The sequence below is a fragment of the Salmo trutta genome, chromosome 20 (genome assembly GCF_901001165.1).
Source record: "Salmo trutta chromosome 20, fSalTru1.1, whole genome shotgun sequence".
In the NCBI taxonomy this organism is placed as follows: domain Eukaryota; kingdom Metazoa; phylum Chordata; class Actinopteri; order Salmoniformes; family Salmonidae; genus Salmo; species Salmo trutta.
Window position 1 is genome coordinate 7,294,931 of NC_042976.1, and position 20,798 is coordinate 7,315,728.

Here is a 20,798-nt window from a genome sequence, read left to right on the forward strand (position 1 = left end):
GCAGCGGCATATCTGGATGATATCATCATCCACAGCCAAGGTTGGGACGCGCCTCCAGGCGGTGCTCGCAAACCCCAAGAAATGCAAGCTAGCGTTCGAGGAGGTGGAGTACCTGAGGTATTTGATCGGACGGGGGAACGTCAAGCCCCAGGAGAGGAAGGTTCACGCGGTGCGTGACTGGCCCGTTCCACGCACCAAACACAGGTCAAGTCCTTCCTGGGACTGGCAGGATACTATAGCCGGTTTATCCCCAACTTTGCGGCTATAGCTTCCCCCCTCACCGATCTAACCAGGGCCCGCCTCCCGAAAACAGTGAAATGGACGGACGAGACAGAAGCGGCATTCAACAGTCTGAAGGAAGCGCTGTGCTCCCATCTGATTCTCGTAACACCCAATTTCCAGGTGCCGATGATGGTCCAGACGGACGCATGTGATATGGGACTAGGGGCCGTTCTGTCCCAGGTACACGAGGGAGAGGAGCACCCCATCATGTACATCAGCCGTAAGCTGATACCCAGAGAGAAAAAATACTCTATTGTTGAGAAAGAGTGTCTAGCGGTGAAGTGGACGCTAGACACTCAAGTATTACCTGTTAGGTACCCACTTCACCCTGGTCACGGACCATGCTCCCCAGGTCTGGATGGCCAGGGGAAGGGACACGAACGATCGGGTCACCAGGTGGTTCTTGTCCCTTCAACGCTTCTCTTTTTCTGTTGTGCACATGTCCGGGGCGAAGCATAGAAACGCAGATGCCCTATCGAGAAGGGAGACCTACGTTGCACTGATGACAGTCCCCTCCCAACAGAGCTAAGGGGGGGGGGGGTTCGTACAGCAGGTCAGCCACCAGGGGGAGACTCGTCGAGGCCTGATAACAGATGGAGTATACATCCCGAGGCGATGGCTCCATCTGCTGGACGTGCCAGGTCTCGACGGGCTCTCCAGCCAGGACTAATTGGGGCTGATTGGGAGCTGGTGAGTAATCAAGGGCGGATTGCTCACCAGCTGTGCAAGGCCCATAAAGCTGCCAGAAAGACAGCACACAGAGAGAGTGGTGGGAAGAAAGGACTCCCGTGTTATTGTTGACAATAGCAGAGGTAAGAAGAGGGAGTTTTGTGCCCGACAGGATACAGCCAGACCCGGAACCCAGAAGACGGTGTCCCAGAGAGGGTCCCATGGAGGAGACCTATTCTTTTCTATTTGATCTATTATTGAAATAAACACCCTTGAAACTGAGCTAATCCTTCTCTGTCCGTGTCTGATATGGGTAAACGTCTTGACCAAACCCCCTGGTCTGCCACAGTATGTAAACTTCCGACTTCAACTGTAAGTATAAAATATATGGATGAGCAGTGACAGAGTGGCTAAGATGCAATAGATAGTAAAGAATAGATAGTGAAGGATACAATATACAGTGTATATACATATGAGATGAGTAATGCAAGATATGTAAACATTCTTAAAGTGGCATTATTAAAGTGACTAGTGTTCCATTTATTAAAGTGGCCAATGATATCAAGTCTGTAGGTAGGCAGCCGCCTCTGTGCTAGTGGTGGCTGTTTTAACAATCTGATGGCCTTGAGATTGAAAAACTGCTTCTATGTCCCAGCTTTGATGCACCTGTACTGACCTTGCCTTCTGGATGGAAGCAGGGTGAACAGGTAGTTGCTTGGCTGGTTGTCCTTGATGATCTTTTTTGCCTTCCTGTGATATCAGGTGGTGTAGGTGTCCTGGAGGGCAGGTAGTTTGCCCCCGGTAATGCGCTGTGCAGCCTGCACCACCCTCTGGAGAGCCCTGTGGTTGAGGGCGGTGCAGTTGCCGTACCAGGTGGTGATACAGGATGCTCTCAATTGTGCACCTGTAGAAGTTAGTGGGGGTTTTCAGTGACGAGCCACATTTTTTCAGCCTCCTTAGGTTGAAGTTCTTCACCACACTGTCTGTGTGCGTGGACCATTTCAGTTTGTCGGTCATATGTTCACCGAGGAACTTAAATCTTTCCACCTTCTCTCTGCTGTCCCATCGATGTGGATGGGGGGGTCCTCCCTTTTCTGTACCATATGAGTGAAATAGTTTTCCTTCCAAAAAAGTGTCATTAATTATGTTAAAAAGCAGTGTTTCTGTGTTGGAATGGTGTGGACATACCCCAACAACAGAAGGGTCTGGGCGTATACCAGTCACAAAAATATTCATTAGAGTAGACCGCTGATTGGCCAGCTCATCCTCTTCAGGAGGAAAACAACATTCTCTATCAGGAAATAACAAGCATTTTTGAAAAGGTCGGTTTGACTTGCCTAGTTAAAGGTTCAATAAAATACATGTTTGAGGTGGGAGTTTTTATGTGTTTTTTTTTATCCAATTTATGCTTTGACCACATGATTCAACAACATTATTTGGGTATGAGTTAACAAAATATAAACTTTTAAAAGTGAGAATTTCACTGGACAGTTACTTTTTAATGTATTCTGTAAAGTCAATGCGATAGATACAGTACCTATCCAATCCTCACTTATTAAAATAGCTGTTAAACATCCATATACACACATTTATTATTCAGTAGTCATTCTAATAGATGCCTATTCCTCTCTCACTTTATATGCACAACTTCCTGTACGCTCTAAGCACAACTTCCTGTACGCTATACGCACAACTTCCAACCCTTTACAGCAGTGGTTCTCAAACCTAGCCTCCGGACCCACAGCTGTTCCATCCATTTAATCTATTCCAGAGCTAGCACACCTGATATAACTTGTCAACTAATCATCAAGCCCTTGACTAGTTGAATCAGGTGAGCTACTTCAGAGCTACAACAAAATTGTAAAACGTCTGGGGGTCCCTGAGGAGGTTTGAGAACCAACTTCCTCATACCCTTATTGACCAAATGCAGTACAAGCACCTTTCAGTCTTCCAGCTGCATAAATAGTTTATTTCCTGTATGTATATTACAGCTGTGAATTGTGTAAAGATTGTATTTTCCCCAATGACTATTGAGAATATGCTGCTTTGTAGATAATGTATACAAGAAACTATTTAAGAAATCTATTTTTCTTCAGTAGTAATCAATGGTAAAGCACAACATGTTCTTAATCTTTAGATAAAGCCTGTATAGAGCCATTGGTCAGCACAATCTATCACAGTGGAATATCTTATGTGCCACTATTATTATAGCAGTTTATACCAGTGATCACAAATATTTGTATTACACTGTTGAAATAGATCAAATTTACTAAATTGTAATACCTTCATTAAATACTTCTTTACAATCACACACCCACAAATGCATGTAGTATGGTCAAATTGAGCTGTTAACATGTGCCTTTCAAATCAATAAGGCAAGAAAGTAAAAAAAAAAAAAACTTTTAAATACTTAAAGAAGATGACACATGTGGGCTGTAGGGCCTTAGGAGTATAGGGCCTTAAACTGTGTTCCTATAATATTTTAGCCTTCCAAGTGTTTAGTAAATGATGGGCACGTGCTGCATCAGCATTGGGCAACAGTGTTGAAGCCAGAGTAGAGAACGCATTCATAAAGAATGTGACATCAGCCCGTTGCCAGATAGGAATTTGACATGTGTTATATAACAGAGTTTCTAAACCATGTTGATATAAGCAGGGAAATGTAATTTATTTAAAAGCACATAACTATAGCTACTCTACCCTTCAATTAGCATTGCCATGCAGTCGGCAAGACATAACATTGCATTTGTTCCCTGCTGTAGCTTATACAAAGTTGAATTTCCAATATGGTAGAGAGGTTGTTGTTGGACTGTGGACTGTTGTCATGTCCCCGCAGTGCCTGTAGTGGTGCTGTGAGGAGTCTGCTGTGGACTAATCTAAAATCCTCAGCAGCTCCCACCTGCTAATGTTTGCTGTGGATAATCTACATTTACATGCATCAGTATTTTCAATGATATTGTATTCAGATAGGAGCATTATTAGTTACCTAAAATATCGAATATCGATGCACAAATAGGCGAGCTGGTTGTAATAGGCACTTCTACTCTAGCAGGAGCGAATACCTTACACAGCCTATACAAATTGAAGGTAAGTGAAGCCTCGACTTCGATTTCTGGAGAGGCCGCTTATGGCGCAGGACTAGGCGGGACGACTTGTCTACTCGAGGCCCTAGGGTTACTAGGTCTGATAGGCCTTATCGTTTCATGTTAAATGTTTAACTTTTGATCGTTATCTGTATCACACAACATATGATTATGATAGTTACGGAGTTGTTTTATTATATACATATATTCACAACGTTTCGTTATTCACCTAAATGTATTAATTTTCTTAAACAGAAAATGACCAGATGACTTGCGGGCAATATTTAGTTTAAGGCCTTTTTGAACGAGCCTCTGTGCCTCCCCTTGCCTTTGTTTTCTATTTGCCACAAATTAGGTGGTTTGATTGTCGTGAAATCCTAATCTTAAGTACTTTTTATATTTTAAACTATATCCAAATGCACTTCAATGTATTGTAAATTCCCCATCATATTTCATAGAAGTCTTCTATGTATTGATGTTTCCGTTTCCTGGCTACCGCTACTTGTGTTTTTAGCGTAGCTAGCTAATGTGCTAGCTAGTTAGCTGCCTAATGTGCTAGCTAGTTAGCTACCTATCACAAGACCGTAGCAGGCTAAAATTGCAATTTTATAAGGTCGTTTTATTGTATGATAATGTATACGTTAACCACATATCTACATGTGTACTTGTTGTCCAATGCCTATACTGTTTTCGGATTATTGCAAATTTGCCAGAATCTAGTTAGTTAGCAAGCGAACTACCACACAAAATCTAGGTAGCTAACGTTAACTAGCTCGGTTTGTTAACTTTACCGAACTAGGTTGTTAGCTATGCTAGCTAACGTTAGGTAGCAAGTAGGAAAATATCCTAACGTTAGCTAACAATTTGTTTTGATAACTAGTAGGTACCTAGTTATGCAAAGTTCATTGTTCTGTGTAGTTAGCTAATTATTTGCTAAACAAATACTAACTTGCACAGCTAACTCGTAATCTAAATTTGCTCAAGTGTGCACGTTTTCATGCATGTAGTTTAGCTAGTTAGCTAGCTATGCAATTCCTCCAGATTTAATCATAACGTTAGCTATACAGCTAGCTAATAGCTATGTTCTTACGAGAGACATTTAATTCAATGATATGTAGAGACACTGTACTGTATTACCCTCAGTTTGGAACTGGTGACGTGTCTGTCGCGCAAATGACATTGTGACAATACAGTACAGTCAGTGTCCATATCCTGCATTTGCATGTAAAGGAAAACTTCGGTCTGACGCTTCATCCCGTGCGCTTGAATTGACAGTAGCCACAGGTATGGGAAAGCATACAGTATAAATTCTAAACCTGCCTGTGCTCAGCTGAATTTTTTTTTTTACACTAGTAGACTATTTTCTTTACCACATGAACACATTCTTAATTAGTTGCCTGAATTGTGCATGTTAATATTCTTGCTTGCAACAGTCAAACTATAGAGTCAGAGGAGCTGTAAATGCTTATTTCAATCTGTACCCTTGGTCTGTTTTTGTCTTGTTTGCATATTCAGGGCAGTCTCAGTGATTACTGTGCATAATGTAAGACTCATGGTTTTCCTTGCTTTCTCCCTCTCCCATCAGCTGATGTTCTCAAGGACCAGAGTCACGTGATGTATGAGGGCAAACATATCCACTTCTCGGAGGTGGACAATAAGCCATTGTGCTCATACAGCCCAAAGCTCTGCAAGCAGCGCAGACTCAATGGCTATGCCTTCTGTATCCGTCATGTCCTGGAGGATAAGACCGCTCCCTTCAAGCAATGTGAATATGTGGCCAAGTACAACAGCCAACGATGCACCAACCCCATCCCCAAGTCTGAGGACCGCAGGTGGGTGTGGCGTTCCAGTAGAAGCTGTCCTCGCCACAGAAGACGTCAGGTCTTTGTGATTGATTTATCTGTCATAGTTGTGAAACAGCATGTTAAAGGTGTGTTTGTTCCACAGATACTGTAACAGCCACCTCCAAGTCCTTGGGTTTATCCCCAAGAAGGAGCGGAAGAAGAAACACGATGCATTGGAGGAGATGCGCTCAAGACCTCACCTGGAGTCAGTGGCTCTTAACATAACTGTGCCCTCGCTCGCTCTGAAGGCCTCCAATGGCCTGGACGAGCTGCCACCCTCTCCACCCTGCTCCCGTCTGCTACCCCTCCCAGACGGGGAGCTCCTGGACCCTTTTGCCTTCTACGAGGAGGACACTGATGGGGAAGAGGGCCCTCCTCGGAAGGGCTCCACCGTCAGGAAGAAACAACACAGTCGACTGGTGCTCAGCCAGAAACTCCAGCTCCCCCATCACGACAATTCCCTCCTCCAACCACCTCCAGAGCACTTTAGCCCCTCTCCTCTTACCTGTGTGCACCGCTCTTCGCCCCTCCATCCTCATCTTCCCCGTCAGCAGCAGACAGGACTCCTCCAGCCCTCCACCATGCCCTCGTTTGTCCTTCCAGGACAGCAGCAGACAGGACTCCTCCAGCCTTCCACCATGCCCTCGTTTGTCCTCCCAGGACAACAGCAGACAGGACTCCTCCAGCCCTCCACCATGCCCTCATTTGTCCTCCCAGGACAGCAGCAGACAGGACTCCTCCAGCCTTCCACCATGCCCTCGTTTGTCCTTCCAGGACAGCAGCAGACAGGACTCCTCCAGCCCTCCACCATGCCCTCGTTTGTCCTCCCAGGACAGCTGCAGGGTTTATTATGTAAGCTAGCTCCACCTCAGATTCCCGCCTTTCTGCCTGTCGGACTGCCCCCCAACACAGCTCCCAGTCCGCTGCAGTCCTCCTGTCCCCCCCTCGGCAGGAAAGCTCTGTTCACTGCCACGCACTTGCCATCCAGTAGCTGGGACAGCACTCAGCGCCATTTGGTGGCCATGCGCCCGGCTGCCTTCTCACCTCCCCTTGCCTGCATGGCAAGGTTACAGCATCTGGTGCAGCTCTGCACCCAAAGACATCAGGAGCACGGAGACCTCTTCCATCATCTAGGTACCTCTCCTCCCTATTCACATGACATACTGTATTGGGCTTATTAGTTCAATGTCGTATTGGGTCTGTGTAAGACGAGATAAATTAAGATCATTTGACATTATACTGCTGAGACCAGCTGTACTAACAGGTTATCTTCTTTCAGGGTTGGACTGGTCTGAAGACAGTTCAGAGGATGATGAAGTAGAGGCAGAGAGAGTTCCACCCTATCACAATGCCTGGAGACTACAGGAAGGACACCTGCAGGATGTGTAAGTTTCTTACGTACATAGTTAGACTATCATGAAATCAAACATGGATTTGTTTTTGACTTGTTTATTTTATTTTTTTATTCCAGCTCAGATGAAGATGCTGGCAGCTCGCGGAGAACGCGGCTGGTTCGGCTGTGCTCATACCTCCAGGAGAAATACAAGCACCTGTGCAGGCAGGAGAGGGCTACCATGCGCCAGAAGAAATACCACTATGCCTTCCGCAAAGCCCTGCTGCACGCTGCCAGTAAAGACCCCGACTGTGCTGGCCAGTTGATTCAGAAGTTGCGCAAGGTCTCCCAGACCTCAAGGTAAACTAAATACTCAACACTGTGCGCAACACTCCCATTTATGCAATTGAGCCTGACTAACCTTATTAGTCTCCTCCAATACCATGTCAATGGGAAAATGTGTGTGTGTGTGTGTATGTATATATATATATATATATATATATATATATATACACACACACACACAAAGTTTTAGTATCCAAGTCATTTAAAAAAAAATATATATATATATATATATAATTATTATTTTTTTTTTTTAATGACTTGGATACTAAAGCTTTTCCTGGTTGTGATGTGAGTACATCCTCATATTAGCACAGTTCCTTATTTAAATTGTATTTGTGCGTTTTTTTAAAATGTATTTCTATGTGTATTGTATTACAGGTTCCTGCTTAACTTACATTATTCATATCATGCCGTAGTTGAGATCTCATTTCACCAGAACCATTTTTAAAAGTGTCTAGTAAATTGAGTGTCTGAATTTGCTATTGGTGCCAGTGGGGAAGAGGGGTAAGCAGGGATAGACCAGCTAAGATTATTATTTTATTCTTGGTCTTAGTCCTTGTTTTTACAATTTTAACTCTGCCATTTTTAAGCCTTTTTTTTTTTTTTTTTTTTTTTGTATTTATATATTTATTAAAATTTGGAAGAAACCGTTCCAGTTCTTTTAGTAAAACCCTTTTTTTATGTGACGGGCATCGGCCAGCCCTCTCACACTGGTCATGTGGTCAGTAATGATAGTTGTGTTGTGAAGAGCTGAGAGAGTGTGTTGATATGGTTGTGTCCTGAGATATGGTTGTGTCCTGAGCGTGGGTCTATCTGTCTCTCTGCTCAGTGAGCCAGGGCAGCAGGAGACGGGAATCTGCACTGGAAGCACCAAGGGCCAGGCATGTAGCAGCCGAGCTCTACCCTTCACCCGACACTGCTTCCAGCGTATCCTTTTCACCAACCTCTTACATGGCACACTGGACTGTTGGGACAAAACTGTCATTATTGCAAAATATGGCTTTACAACTTGTCCTAATAGAACTTAACAGACTCAAAAGTATGGCTTCTGTTTTTGAGACATGACAGTTGTCCTCTTTTCCACTGGAGTGCTTCCTTCACGGTTTTTCTGCAGACATTCTGTTGAATCGCTCCCAGCAGCTCTTCTCCAGTTGCACAGCCAAATTTGCCGATGGACAACAGTGCTCCATTCCTGTGTTTGACATCACGCATCAGACACCGCTCTGTGAGGAGCATGCCAAAAAGATGGTCAGTACATTGGGAGTACCATTGTTATACATATGCCACAGTATCTGCTCTGTAACACTATACTTACAGACATGTGTATTTTTTCCTATAGGACAATTTCCTGCGTGGAGACGGTAACCGAAGAGTGCAGCACCACCAGCAGCAGCAGCGAAAGCCGCGTAAGAAGACCAAACCGCCTGCACTCACCAAGAAACACAAGAAGAAGAGGAGGAGAGGGCCGTGGCGGCCCCAGAAGCCCATCCCGCCGGCGCTGCCCCAGGGGAACCTGGGAATGCCTTCCTCCTCCAGCCTGACCATGCCCAACCAGGCCAACATCAGGTCTGTCCCAGAACCATCTGGTCTCTCATTGGGTCTGAAATGGCACCCTAGTCCCTATATAGGGACTAGGGTGCCATAGGGCTCTGGTCTAAAGTAGTGCACTACATAGGGACTATGGTTCCATAGGGCTCTGGTCTAAAGTAGTGCACTATATAGGGACTAGGGTTCCATAGGGCTCTGGTCTAAAGTAGTAGACCAGAGCCCTATGGCACCCTAGTCCCTATATAATGCACTACTTTTGATTATAAGGTAGTGCACTATATAGGTTTAGGCTACTACAATGATACTAGAATTTTCTCTGTACCCATCACGAGGTTGCTACAATCTAACCTATGAATTCAAGTTTACAACGTAGGTGTGCACAGGACAGAGAGACAAATTTGAGTAATCAAGGTGACGGTGACACATTCAATACCGCCTTGCACGCTCTTGCCTGCCTCTAGCTGATCTATGTTGTAATCATTAGTCCAACAATTCTAAACAAGTGTTTCTATTAGACAAATTCAGGTATGTTTTACCCCATTCTGTTTCTGAAACGTTTTTCAACAGAATCACAGTTCACATTCATAGCAGACACATACATACAAACAGCATGATCACTTTGCTCATTGTATACTCCTCCTCGCTTCTACGCGCTCTCCTCATCTCACCTTTTCCCGTCGCTTGTGGACTTAAGAGCACAGCTGTCTGTGACCAGGCGGAGAAAAACCTTTCCAAGCCAAACCTTCATACCATTAACTGCAACACACAGCCTACATCGTTTTCACCATATTAGCTAACGTCATAGTCAAATCAAATGAATTGTTGTTTGTCACATGCGTCAAATACAACAGGTGTACAACCGTGAAATGCTTACTTAAAAGCCCTTAATGAACAATGCAGTTAAGAAAATAATGACTTAATAAAGAGAAAAATAAAATAACAATAGCGAGGCTATATACAGGAGGTACCGGTACAGAGTCAATGTGGAGGCTATATACAGGGGTACCGGTACAGAGTCAATGTGGAGGCTATATACAGGAGGTACCGGTACAGAGTCAATGTGGAGGCTATATACAGGGTGTACCGGTACAGAGTCAATGTGGAGGCTATATACAGGAGGTACCGGTACAGAGTCAATGTGGAGGCTATATACAGGGGGTACCGGTACAGAGTCAATGTGGAGGCTATAAACAGGGGGTACCGGTACAGAGTCAATGTGGAGGCTATAAACAGGGGGTACCGGTACAGAGTCAATGTGGAGGCTATAAACAGGGGTACCGGTACAGAGTCAATGTGGAGGCTATATACAGGAGGTACCGGTACAGAGTCAATGTGGAGGCTATATACAGGGGGTACCGGTTCAGAGTCAATGTGGAGACTATATACAGGGGGTACCGGTTCAGAGTCAATGTGGAGACTATATACAGGGGGTACCGGTACAGAGTCAATGTGCGGGGGTACAGGTTAGTCAAGGTAATTGAGGTAATATGTACATGTAGGTAGGGGTAAAGTGACTATGCATAGATAATAAACCGAGAGTAGCAGCAATGTTAAAAAAAAAAAAAGGGCAGGGGGGGTCAATGTAAATAGTCCGGGTAGCCATTTGATTAGCTCTTCAGCAGTCTTATGGCTTGGGGGTAAAAGCTGTTCAGAAGGCTTTTGGTCTAGAGTTTTATTTTATTTGATTTTTTCTCCCTCTTGTTGCACATGTAGAAATGAGGTTTAACAGATTTAAGTTTCCCTGCATTAAAGTCACTGGCCACTAGGAGTGTCGCCTCTGGATGAGCATTTTCCTGTTTGCTTATGGCCTTATACAGCTCATTGAGTGCGGTCTTAGTGCATCGGTTTGTGGTGGTAAATAGACAGCTATGAAAAATATAGATAAACTCTCTTGGGAAATAGTGTTGTCTACAGCTTATGAAATACTCTACCTCAGGCGAGCAAAACCTTGAGACCAGCTGTTATTGACAAATAGACACAGACCTTTACCCCTTGTCTTACCAGAGGCAGCTGTTCGGTCTTGCCGACGCACGAAAAACCAGCCAGCTGTATATGTTGTTCAGCCACGACTCTGTGAAACATAAGCTAATACTGTTTTTAATGTCCTGTTGGTAGGATAGTTTTGAACGGAGCTCATCCAGTTTATTCTCCATTGATTGCACGTTGGCCAATAAGACGGATGGTAGAGGCGGGTTACCCACTCGCCAACTAATTCTCATGAGGCACCCGGACCTGCCCCCCTGTATCTGCGTCTTCTCTTCACGCGAATGACGGGGATTTGGGCCTGGTCAGGTATCTGGAGTAAATAATTTGCGTCCGACTCGTTAAAGAAAAAATATTTGTCCAATTCGAGGTGCGTAATCGCTGCTCTGATATCCAGAAGCTCTTTTCGGTCATGAAAAGTAAGTTATAAATAAGTTACAAATAAAGCGAAAAAACACAAAATAGCACAATTGGTAAAACATCAGCCATCTCCTCCAAGCGCCATTAACATAGTTCTAGTAGCTAACGTGTTAGTTAACCCGCTACAATCATGCAGTACAGTGTACAGCAAGCAGTTTAGAAATTACACCGGCGGGCCCCGGTGGCAATACATTTAATAAAACCAAAAGCTTACCTTGACTTGAAAGAGTTCCAGTATTGGATAGCCATGGCCAGCTAGCTAACATAACATCCCTCTCTGTTTGAGCTGAGTGTTTGAGTTGGCTAAACTAGCTAGCTGTGAAAGTGGGGAAAAAAATACGAAATATAGCTCTCTCTCGCTTCTCCTTCATTTTGAAAAATACATTTTTTTCAAAACTGTTAAACTATTATCTTTCTCTTTTGAGTCAACTACTCACCACATGTTATACACTGCAGTGCTAGCTAGCTGTAGCTTATGCTTTCAGATTGGGTGTACTTGTCAGTTCATGCTGCAAGAGCTCAGATAGGCTGGAGGACATCCTCCGGAAGTTATCATAATTACTGTGTAAGGTTATGGAAGGGGGTGAGAACCATGAGCCTCCTAGGTTTTGTATTGAAGTCTATGTACCCAGAGGAGGACGGAAACTAGCTGTCCTCCGGCTACACCATGGTGCTACCCTTGAGGGTGTTGGGCTACTGTAAACCTTTGCAAAACAGTGTTTTAATAAATTATTTGGTGACGTGATTATATTTATTATAGTTTCATCTAAAAAGGATAACTTTTTAACATTTCACTTTTTATTTTTCTGAAGGATGGTCCTGCCCTTCCTCTGAGGAGCCTCCACTGCTATGAACATATTGTTCCAGACACTAGGAGTGTGTTGTGTATGAACAGTCCTTATGTACTTGCTGAATTTTTTTACTCCCTTGATGGCAGGAGTCCCTCGACGCCTGAACTGAGCACCGATGAACTTCCCGATGACATCACCAATGACATGTCAGACATTCCAAACGACCTCGAGCTGAACCAGGAGGATTTCTCGGACGTGTTACCCAGGCTCCCCGATGACCTTCAGGACTTTGACTTGTTTGAAGGTACATTTTTTTTATTCATTTGTTCGTTGTTGTCATGAATTTCACCACTAGCGCCTATTCATGTTTTTTTATTTTTCTAGTTGTAACTTTCCAGATAAGCTCTCACAGCAAGACTTTTTAGCTTGTGTGTGTGACATCAGCTATTTTTATCTTTACAAAAAATGGTTTTATTTGAACAAATTTGTCTGAATATTATTGAATAAGCTGAAGGCTCAAGTATTTATTCAAACATTTCTTCCTGCTCTCTGAGAAAGGGGGATGGATGGTTGGTAGATTCCTACGGTGTAGGTAAGAGATATTGTATATATCCTCAGGTAAGAATGGGGAGCTGCTTCCCACCACAGAGGAGGCTGAGGAGCTGGTGCGAGCACTGCAGGCTGGGCTGATGGGCTCCTACCCAGACTCCCTGGTGTGCCTGACCTCCATGGCGGAGCTGGCGCAGGCAGATGGAGTTGACCACCGGGCCATGGCAGCAGTGTTCCCTGGGCCAGGGGTCCAGCCGGGGGGGATGGGGGACCTGCTCAACGGCCGCATCCCCGTAGAGAACTTCTCCAATCTGGAGCTGGAGGACAACCTGCTGCACTCTACTGGTGGCCACTTCTCCCCCTCGGTGTCACCTCAGCAGCCCCCTGCCCAGGGCCAGACTCCTCCCTCGGGACCTAGTCTCACCTCCTCCACCCGCACAGTCCCCCGGACACACCCGCCCCACATCTTGGCCAAGCCGGAGGTGCCCACATCGTCTCCGCAGGGCAGCCATTACTGCAGCGAGCATGTACCATCCCCCTACAACGACCACATGTCATCTCCCCACACCACCTCCTTCCAGACTGACTCTCCTCTCCTGCTGGAGGTACCAAGTACCCCACGCTCCTCCTGGAACAACCTCCCCCTGCCCCTCACTGACCCCAAACAGTTCGGCAACCTCATCAGACCAGAGGGCCACCTCGTATCCACCTCTCTGTCCACTCCCCCCTCCTCCCACTCTGTGACCCTACAGCCCATGGCTGCCCTCTCAGCGTTGCCCCAGAGCGGCTTGACGGGCTTGACTGCGCTCCCCGCCCCCTCGCCACCACACAACCTCTTGATTTCCACCCTTCCCAAGCAGCAGCTTCCTCAGTTCAGCGCTGCCTTCGGCCACCAGCTGGCCTCCCACAGTGGCATCCCCAAGGACGTGCAGCCCAGTCACAGCTCCACAGCGCCCCCCACTGGCTTCTCCATAGCTAGTGCCACCGCTGCAAGTGCCAACAGTGCAACGCCCCCCTTTCCACACAGTAACTAGAGCAAGCCGTGCACAGTACAATGGCTGTAGGTCAAACCGTGGACTCAAGAAACATATTCACCCAGTGTCCATTAATTTCCCTTCTGCTTCAAGTGTGCAATGTGGTAACGGACCTAACGCTTCACTATTCTATTGGAATTTGCACAACCTCAGATATTCCTTAACTGTGTAATGATTTGGTGGTGACATAGCCAGTTGGCCACCTGAAAGGGTCCAGTGGTTTGATGTAAACGCAGCTCCAGAGTTTCGCCAGCAGGGGGCAGAGTGTGTGGAGGGAGGTGGTTCAGTAGAAACATCAAATGTTATTTGTCACATGCTTGGTAAACAACAGGTGTAGACTAACAGTGAAATGCTTGCTTACGAGTCCTTATCCAACAATGCAGAGTTCAAGATACAATAGAAATAGTGACACGAGGAATACATGGATTGATGTGGAGGAACATTGGAGGACGGACCTTAAGGAGAGATTATTTATATCATAGTGACAACAACAGTGCTAGAGTACAGTGACAAAGCATCAATCAGTGGTCAATTCAAAAAAATTTAAAAATATTGCCAGTTTAGTCGTGTCTAACATCCATCAACAACACTCCGCTGTGTATTATTTGGACAGTGAAGCTAAAACTTTTAATTTGGCTCTATACTCCGGCATTTTGGGTTTGAGATTAAATATTTCATAATGTTACCTTCTTATTTGAGGGTATTTTCATTCATATCAGTTTTACTGTTTAGAAACAAAAGTACTTTATGTATCTAGACCCCCATTTGAATGTGTCATAAGTGTTTGAACAGATTCACTTGTGTATTAAAGTAGTCAAGTTTAGTATTTGGTCCCAGTTTCCTAGCACACATCAAGCTTGTGGCTCTTCAAACTTATTGGCTGCATTTAGTTTGTTTTGTTGATGTTTCAGATTATGTTGTGCCCCTATAGAAATGAAAGGTAAATAATGTATAGTCACTTATTTTAAATAAAAATATAATGTTTCTAAACACTTCTACAATAATGTGGATGCTACCATGATTACGGATAATCATGAATGAGTCGTGGGTGAGAAAGTTCGAGGCACAAAGTTCATACTCCCAAGACATGATAACCCCTCTCCATTACCAATAACGGGATGGTAGCATCTTTTGGGGGGGTATGATATTTATGCCTCTAACTTTCTCACTCATTATTCATGATTAACTGTAATCATGGTAGCCTCCACATTTAATGTAGAAGTGTTCAGAAACACAAGTGACTCCAAAATGACACATTATTTACCATTTAATTTTAATGGGGCACAAAATAATCTGAAACGCAAACTGAAAATGCATCCAACAAGTTTGTAGAGTGACAAGCTTGGTGTAATCATTGCGTGCTAGGTTACACCTTTTGACTACTTTAATACACAAGGGAATTTTTCCAAATACTTAGAGGCACTAGATACATGACGTGTTTTCATTTCTAAACGGTAAAACAGATGAAAATATCCTCAAATTAAAGGTGACTTTCCGTTGCCTCATAAAACAGTTGATCTCAAATCCAAAATTCTGGAGTATAGAGCCAAATTAAACGTTTTCGCTTCACTGTCCAAATAAATACGTAGGGTAGTATATCCTGCCTTGCTATGGTCATTGCATGGGTTCATCTGTTCCTTATTCCCTGTTCCATTCACCTTTTTGAAAGAGATTCTAAGGTAGGTCCTTGTATGCAGGTGACCCATTGTGAAGCAACAGAGGAAATTGTTCCGTCATCTTACCTTGATGTAGAGTCCTGTCCACCACTTAACAGAGAATTTGGCCAAACCACTTTTAAACAGCGTGGTTTTTTATTTTTTATTTTTTATATTGTGTGTATATATTTGCTCTATTATTGGGTCACTCATAAACGTAAAAAAGATCTTTTGACCTCACCATTGTGGGACTCCTTATGGGTGACCTATTAGCCACTTGAAGGTAAATTGTGTTACTTTAAGCAATAAACACATTGGCACACACTCTTGTCACAGTATTGTATTGGTCTCCACTTTATGCATCTTCACTATGTAATCCAAACCGATGTGGACCAGATATGTTTGGGCCTGTGTAACTCTGTGACATAAACCGTTTGTTCTAAATCAAGTCTGAACTGTTTTGAGTAGAGAGAGACTGTAACTGACCATTGAACAGGAAGCTTCTCTTAGGTCATACTGAGTAGTTATTGCAAAGGGTAATGGCCAAATCCATGGGCTCGGGTGTCCACAACTCTCCATGGTGCTCTCTGGTCTTGCTATATAATGGCATTTTAAAAGGACATTCATGCATATGGTCCCTTCTATGATGGGGGGGGGGGTGATGATATAACTACAGTGAGTACACCAAACATTAGGACACCTTCCTAATATTGAGTTGCACCCCCCCCCTTACCCTCAGAATGGCCTCAATTGGTCGGGGCGTGGACTCTACAAGGTGTCAAGCGTTCCACAGGGATGCTGGCCCTTGTTTGATGCCTCCCATAGTTGGCTGGATGTCCTTTCGATGGTGGACCATTCTTGATACATGAGAAACTGAGCGTGAACCCAGCAGTGTTTCAGTTGACTCAAACCGTTGCGCCTGGTACCTACTACCATAACCCCGTTCAAATGCACTTACATCTTTTGTCTTGCCCATTCACCCTCGGATTGTGTACGTGTGCCATTCAATGTCGCAATTGTTTTGAGGCTTAAAAATCCCATCTCCTCCCCTTCATCTACACTGATTTTGAAGTGGATTTAACAAGTGACATCATTAAGGGATCATAGCTTTCACCTGGTCAGTCTGTCATGGAAAGAACAGGTGTTCATAATGTTTTGTCCTCTCTGTATCTCCCCCCAGTAAAGGACCAGAAAGTCATCTTTCACTAGTCTATCAGTGTATATGGACATGTGAAATGATGCCCCCTTGTTTGAGTATCTTATCTGTTTGTGTGACACCATTGGTGTAAACTGGTGCAATGAGCATTTCTGAGGTATAGATAGCACTGTCTGTTGTACTAAATAAATAAATATTCTCAGGTGCATTAAGGTTAATGAAGCATGGGTCTCAATGTTAACTGTTAAGGAATGAGGATGGAATTAACCGGACAACTCTGCCCTGTCTGGTTTTAAACTCTACAGTAGTAAACCATGGGTTCGGTATTTTTTAGAAACGGAAAGATTACTCATTGTTAAGTATTAGATATATTTATTGGGTAGAGGTCTCTACAGTTGAGGTTTTATTGTGAGTTAATGAGTGGCAATGGATTGAAAAATGAAGTCAAATAGTCTTTTGCGATGTGCTTGATGGAAACTTTTTGTGGAACAACCCTTGTTTTAATGGCTATCAAAACACTTGTAATTTCTCTTTAAAGTGAAATGATCGATGTTTGTGTACATTGTCATTTAGCTAACCAAACTGACAAAATGTCTAATGTAAGACAGTATTTTTGATAGCTATTAAACTCCAGCAAGTAGTTGCTGCTGAAAGACTGGTGTTGCATGGAGAGACAACTTTACAGCTGTGTGCAAGGCCACAACATTTCTCCCTTATTGTGATTAGCAGATCTCCTGGTAGCAGTAAATCCAGCCATAGCATACTTTTTTTTATTTTTTGTTGTTGCAAGTACTAAGGATATAGTGCACATAACAGCACCCGTATTCATTTTGGATTTGGAACACACAGCTGACCTGCTCTAAACAGCACTGTGGGAGGCCAGATGCTCTCAGTAAGCATCTTGCCTTGATATGAAAAACTAACAGCTGCCATTAACTGCGCACACACACTGCTTAGAACTGAGCAGGCCCCACTTCCAACTGTGAGAAGGCCTAGTTATTTCAAAGAGACAGACATTACCAGAGCAGATGCTTCAAGTTTCAGTTTATTTTTTGCTTGACCACAGCATTGTTTCCTAGATGTACAGCCCCTAGGAATTAGGTGGGCTGGAATGTTTTCTTGAATTTGCGCAAGCAAGGCGATACTGCTGTATTCACAAAGCATGAGATTAGATTCATTGCAGTTAGACTCCTCACCAACCATATAGAACAAATTAAGCAGGGCTCTGTAGGCACTTGTAACTGCTTGAAATCTGAGAGATGGCTGACAAATTCCTATACTCATTGAATGTACTGTATTACTGTTTTTAAAGATGATAGGATGAGCTAATAATAATCTAGTCACCTTTTGTTATCGGTCCTTGTATAATTTGTCTAAGGTATTTTTTTGTATACAAAGGTTTACATTTTTATGTATATTTTTCTTGTGTACAAATTATGTAATATGTGTATAAACACTGTATGGAATGTGTATATAGTGTGATAAATGTGATCTTTTGTTTTTGGATGTATAAATAAAACTTGCTGTGAGGTATTTGCTGTCATGGATTGTCGGTTTTTATTTATAGATCCACAGTTCTGACAATAACAACCGTATGTATGTAAATGGTACGTTTTGAGGGAACAAATCAAGTCAGAATACACCGTATCTGTAGACACACCCTCCTCCAAAAAAATTGCATGCTATTCTCGTGCTGAAATTCAAGGTCAAAATAGAGAAAAGTGCATAAAAAGCGAATAATTCCACCACCTTGACGCAAGAGGATAAAGGTCTAGCAAACCTGCCAGTACAAGTGGAAAAAAAGTTATATTTTTCCCCCAATAGAAATAACAGCATTCTCCAGGCACTGTAATTTAGAAATGGATAAGAACTATGTAAATTAGTAATCGGTTTGGAGAAGGGGATTGTAAATACACATAGCATTTTTTTACGTTGTGATCCCTGGAGATAAAAGTGAAGCCAGCCATATGGAAGCAAACTGAAAATCATATATGACATGTATTGGGACCCCATTTCCACAGTGAAATAGAATATACATAGCTATGCCCTCGATTTCCGTTCATGACATTTGGACAACCAAACTATAGGTTTCTGTAGGTCTGAAACCGGCCGAGTTGGTGTATGCGCTTTAAAATGTTCAATATTCTAGGCTTTTCTACGTTTTATTTTACAATGTGTATCATGATAAATATTAGCCACTATCGGAAGCCATCGTCAGTAATGCTCACATACATTTATAACTGTCACTTTAGTGTTTTGTTCAATTTGTAGCTAATTTCATTTCATTCCGTTTACCTTTCTTTCCTCTATCACGTCCGTGTAAATTGTTTCTGAGGCTCGTTAGTGTTAGTGGATCATGTTAGGCTAACGTTGTGTAATAACTTCGGGACATGTCCTATAAATCCATTATGGCACTCCGGTTAAACCTGGAGCATGATTAGTGAGAATTAGGGCACCCCCCATTGTACACGTTTCCCCCCATTATTTCCCCCCATACCTTTGTGATTCACACAATTTCCTAACCCTGAAATTTGCCAAAAATAATGCATAAAATCTGACTATTTGAAATCTACCAGCTTCCTTTCATTTATCCCTAGGTGTAGGTGAATATAACACATTAGATATGGTAAAAGGTAATCCAAAGAAGAAAAACATGCATTTTTTGGTTCCATCTTTTTTAAATGCAAGAGAAAGGTCACAAGGTACTATTCCAGGTTAGGCGCAATTTCGATTTTGGCCAGATGGCAGCAGTGTGTGTGTGCAACGTTTTAGACTGATCCAATGAACCATTTAATTTCTGTTCAAAATGTTGACCAAATGTGCCTAATTGGTTTATTGACACATTTTCAAGTTCATAACTGTGCACTCTCCTCAAACAATAACATGATATTCTTTCACTGTAATAGCTACTGTAAATTGGACAGTGCAGTTAGATTAAGAAGAATTTAAGCATTCTGCCCATATCAGATATGTCTATGTCCTGGGAAATGTTCTTGTTACTTACAACCTCATGCTAATCACATTAGCCTACATCATGCTCTTCCGCATGGACAGGGGGGGGGGGGGGGGGGGGGGACACCGATCCTGTAGAGATTAAAAAGCTGCCCTCTGCTATTGCATTGTAATGCTGGTAAAAACAATATTGCTCCACACAAAGAAATATCCATTTAAATTTGCATTCGATTTTAATCACTTGAAAGCTTACAAAGACTCCCAATACCTTGGAATTTGAGTGACATAAGCAATGATTATATACAGGACTATAAACTGTCTGCATTGTTAGAGAAAATGACATTGTTATTAATGATCATCACATTAAAAAAAAATCAAACAGAGGACAATCTTTTTTATTCTATACATACTGCTCGTGTGAGTTATAAAAATATCCGTGTTCCGTAGAATATACCTGTGCTGACAAATGTGTCCTGACAACCCCACTGCTTTATTGCCATACTCAAAAGGTTTACTAGTAATCATGTAAGATATGACAACGAAAAAACTATGGCCTCAAGTACCATTTTTCTTACTTGAATCCTGAAGAAAACGCTTACAAAAGTGCAACACTGAAAGAATAAAACCGGACAGTTGTCTCCACAAGGTGCAAATTACAAAACCCAAAAAAAACATAGGCGTACATACATGGCACTTTCATGTGTGACATAAGGGGGATAATGAAAATAGATAAAAAAGGGGTCCACTCAAATATTGGCAAACAGGTCAACAGAAGTGGAATCAAACAAGGGACCAAACAGGGGGTACCAAATGCACAAAACTCAGAAGAAAAACAGTTCAATACTGGACATCTCACATTGGTCTGAACACAGCTAATACAAAGGTTTCCAGTAGCTGTTGAAATCCCATAGGAGACCCAGTGTTCATACTTCTGTGTGCTTTATGAAGCTATAGTATCTAACCCAGTGGTTCTTAACCTTGTTGGAGGTACTGACCCCCACCAGTTTCATATGCGCATTCACCGAACCCTTCTTAATTGGAAAAATGTCTCTCTTCACCTTGAATTCAGCGAGCGTTGTGTTCTTGTATTGTCCATCTCCATGCAGCTTAAGGAAGTGTTCTCTTAGTTTTGCCGGTGCTAGACTAGAATTGCT

The 20,798-nt window shown here is 43.1% G+C and overlaps 1 protein-coding gene across 9 annotated transcripts in view; it reads left to right on the forward strand.

Moving 5' to 3' along the window:
* The window catches only part of LOC115155493 (INO80 complex subunit D), a 43,056-nt gene extending 24,821 nt beyond the window's left edge, over positions 1–18,235 (forward strand). For 7 of the 9 annotated variants that reach the window (XM_029702137.1, XM_029702139.1, XM_029702141.1 and 4 more), the window contains 9 exons: positions 5,620–5,866; positions 5,982–7,012; positions 7,158–7,263; positions 7,350–7,571; positions 8,386–8,483; positions 8,671–8,804; positions 8,896–9,122; positions 12,445–12,602; positions 12,917–18,235. In XM_029702137.1, the coding sequence (XP_029557997.1) occupies positions 5,620–5,866; positions 5,982–7,012; positions 7,158–7,263; positions 7,350–7,571; positions 8,386–8,483; positions 8,671–8,804; positions 8,896–9,122; positions 12,445–12,602; positions 12,917–13,881 (3,188 nt within the window). In that variant the 3' untranslated portion in view covers positions 13,882–18,235. Of the gene's footprint in view, positions 1–3,709; positions 4,039–5,619; positions 5,867–5,981; positions 7,013–7,157; positions 7,264–7,349; positions 7,572–8,385; positions 8,484–8,670; positions 8,805–8,895; positions 9,123–12,444; positions 12,603–12,916 lie in introns of those variants that run through there. The other 2 variants (XM_029702144.1, XM_029702143.1) reach the window with 2 other exon arrangements.
* The last annotated feature ends 2,563 nt before the right edge of the window (positions 18,236–20,798 follow it).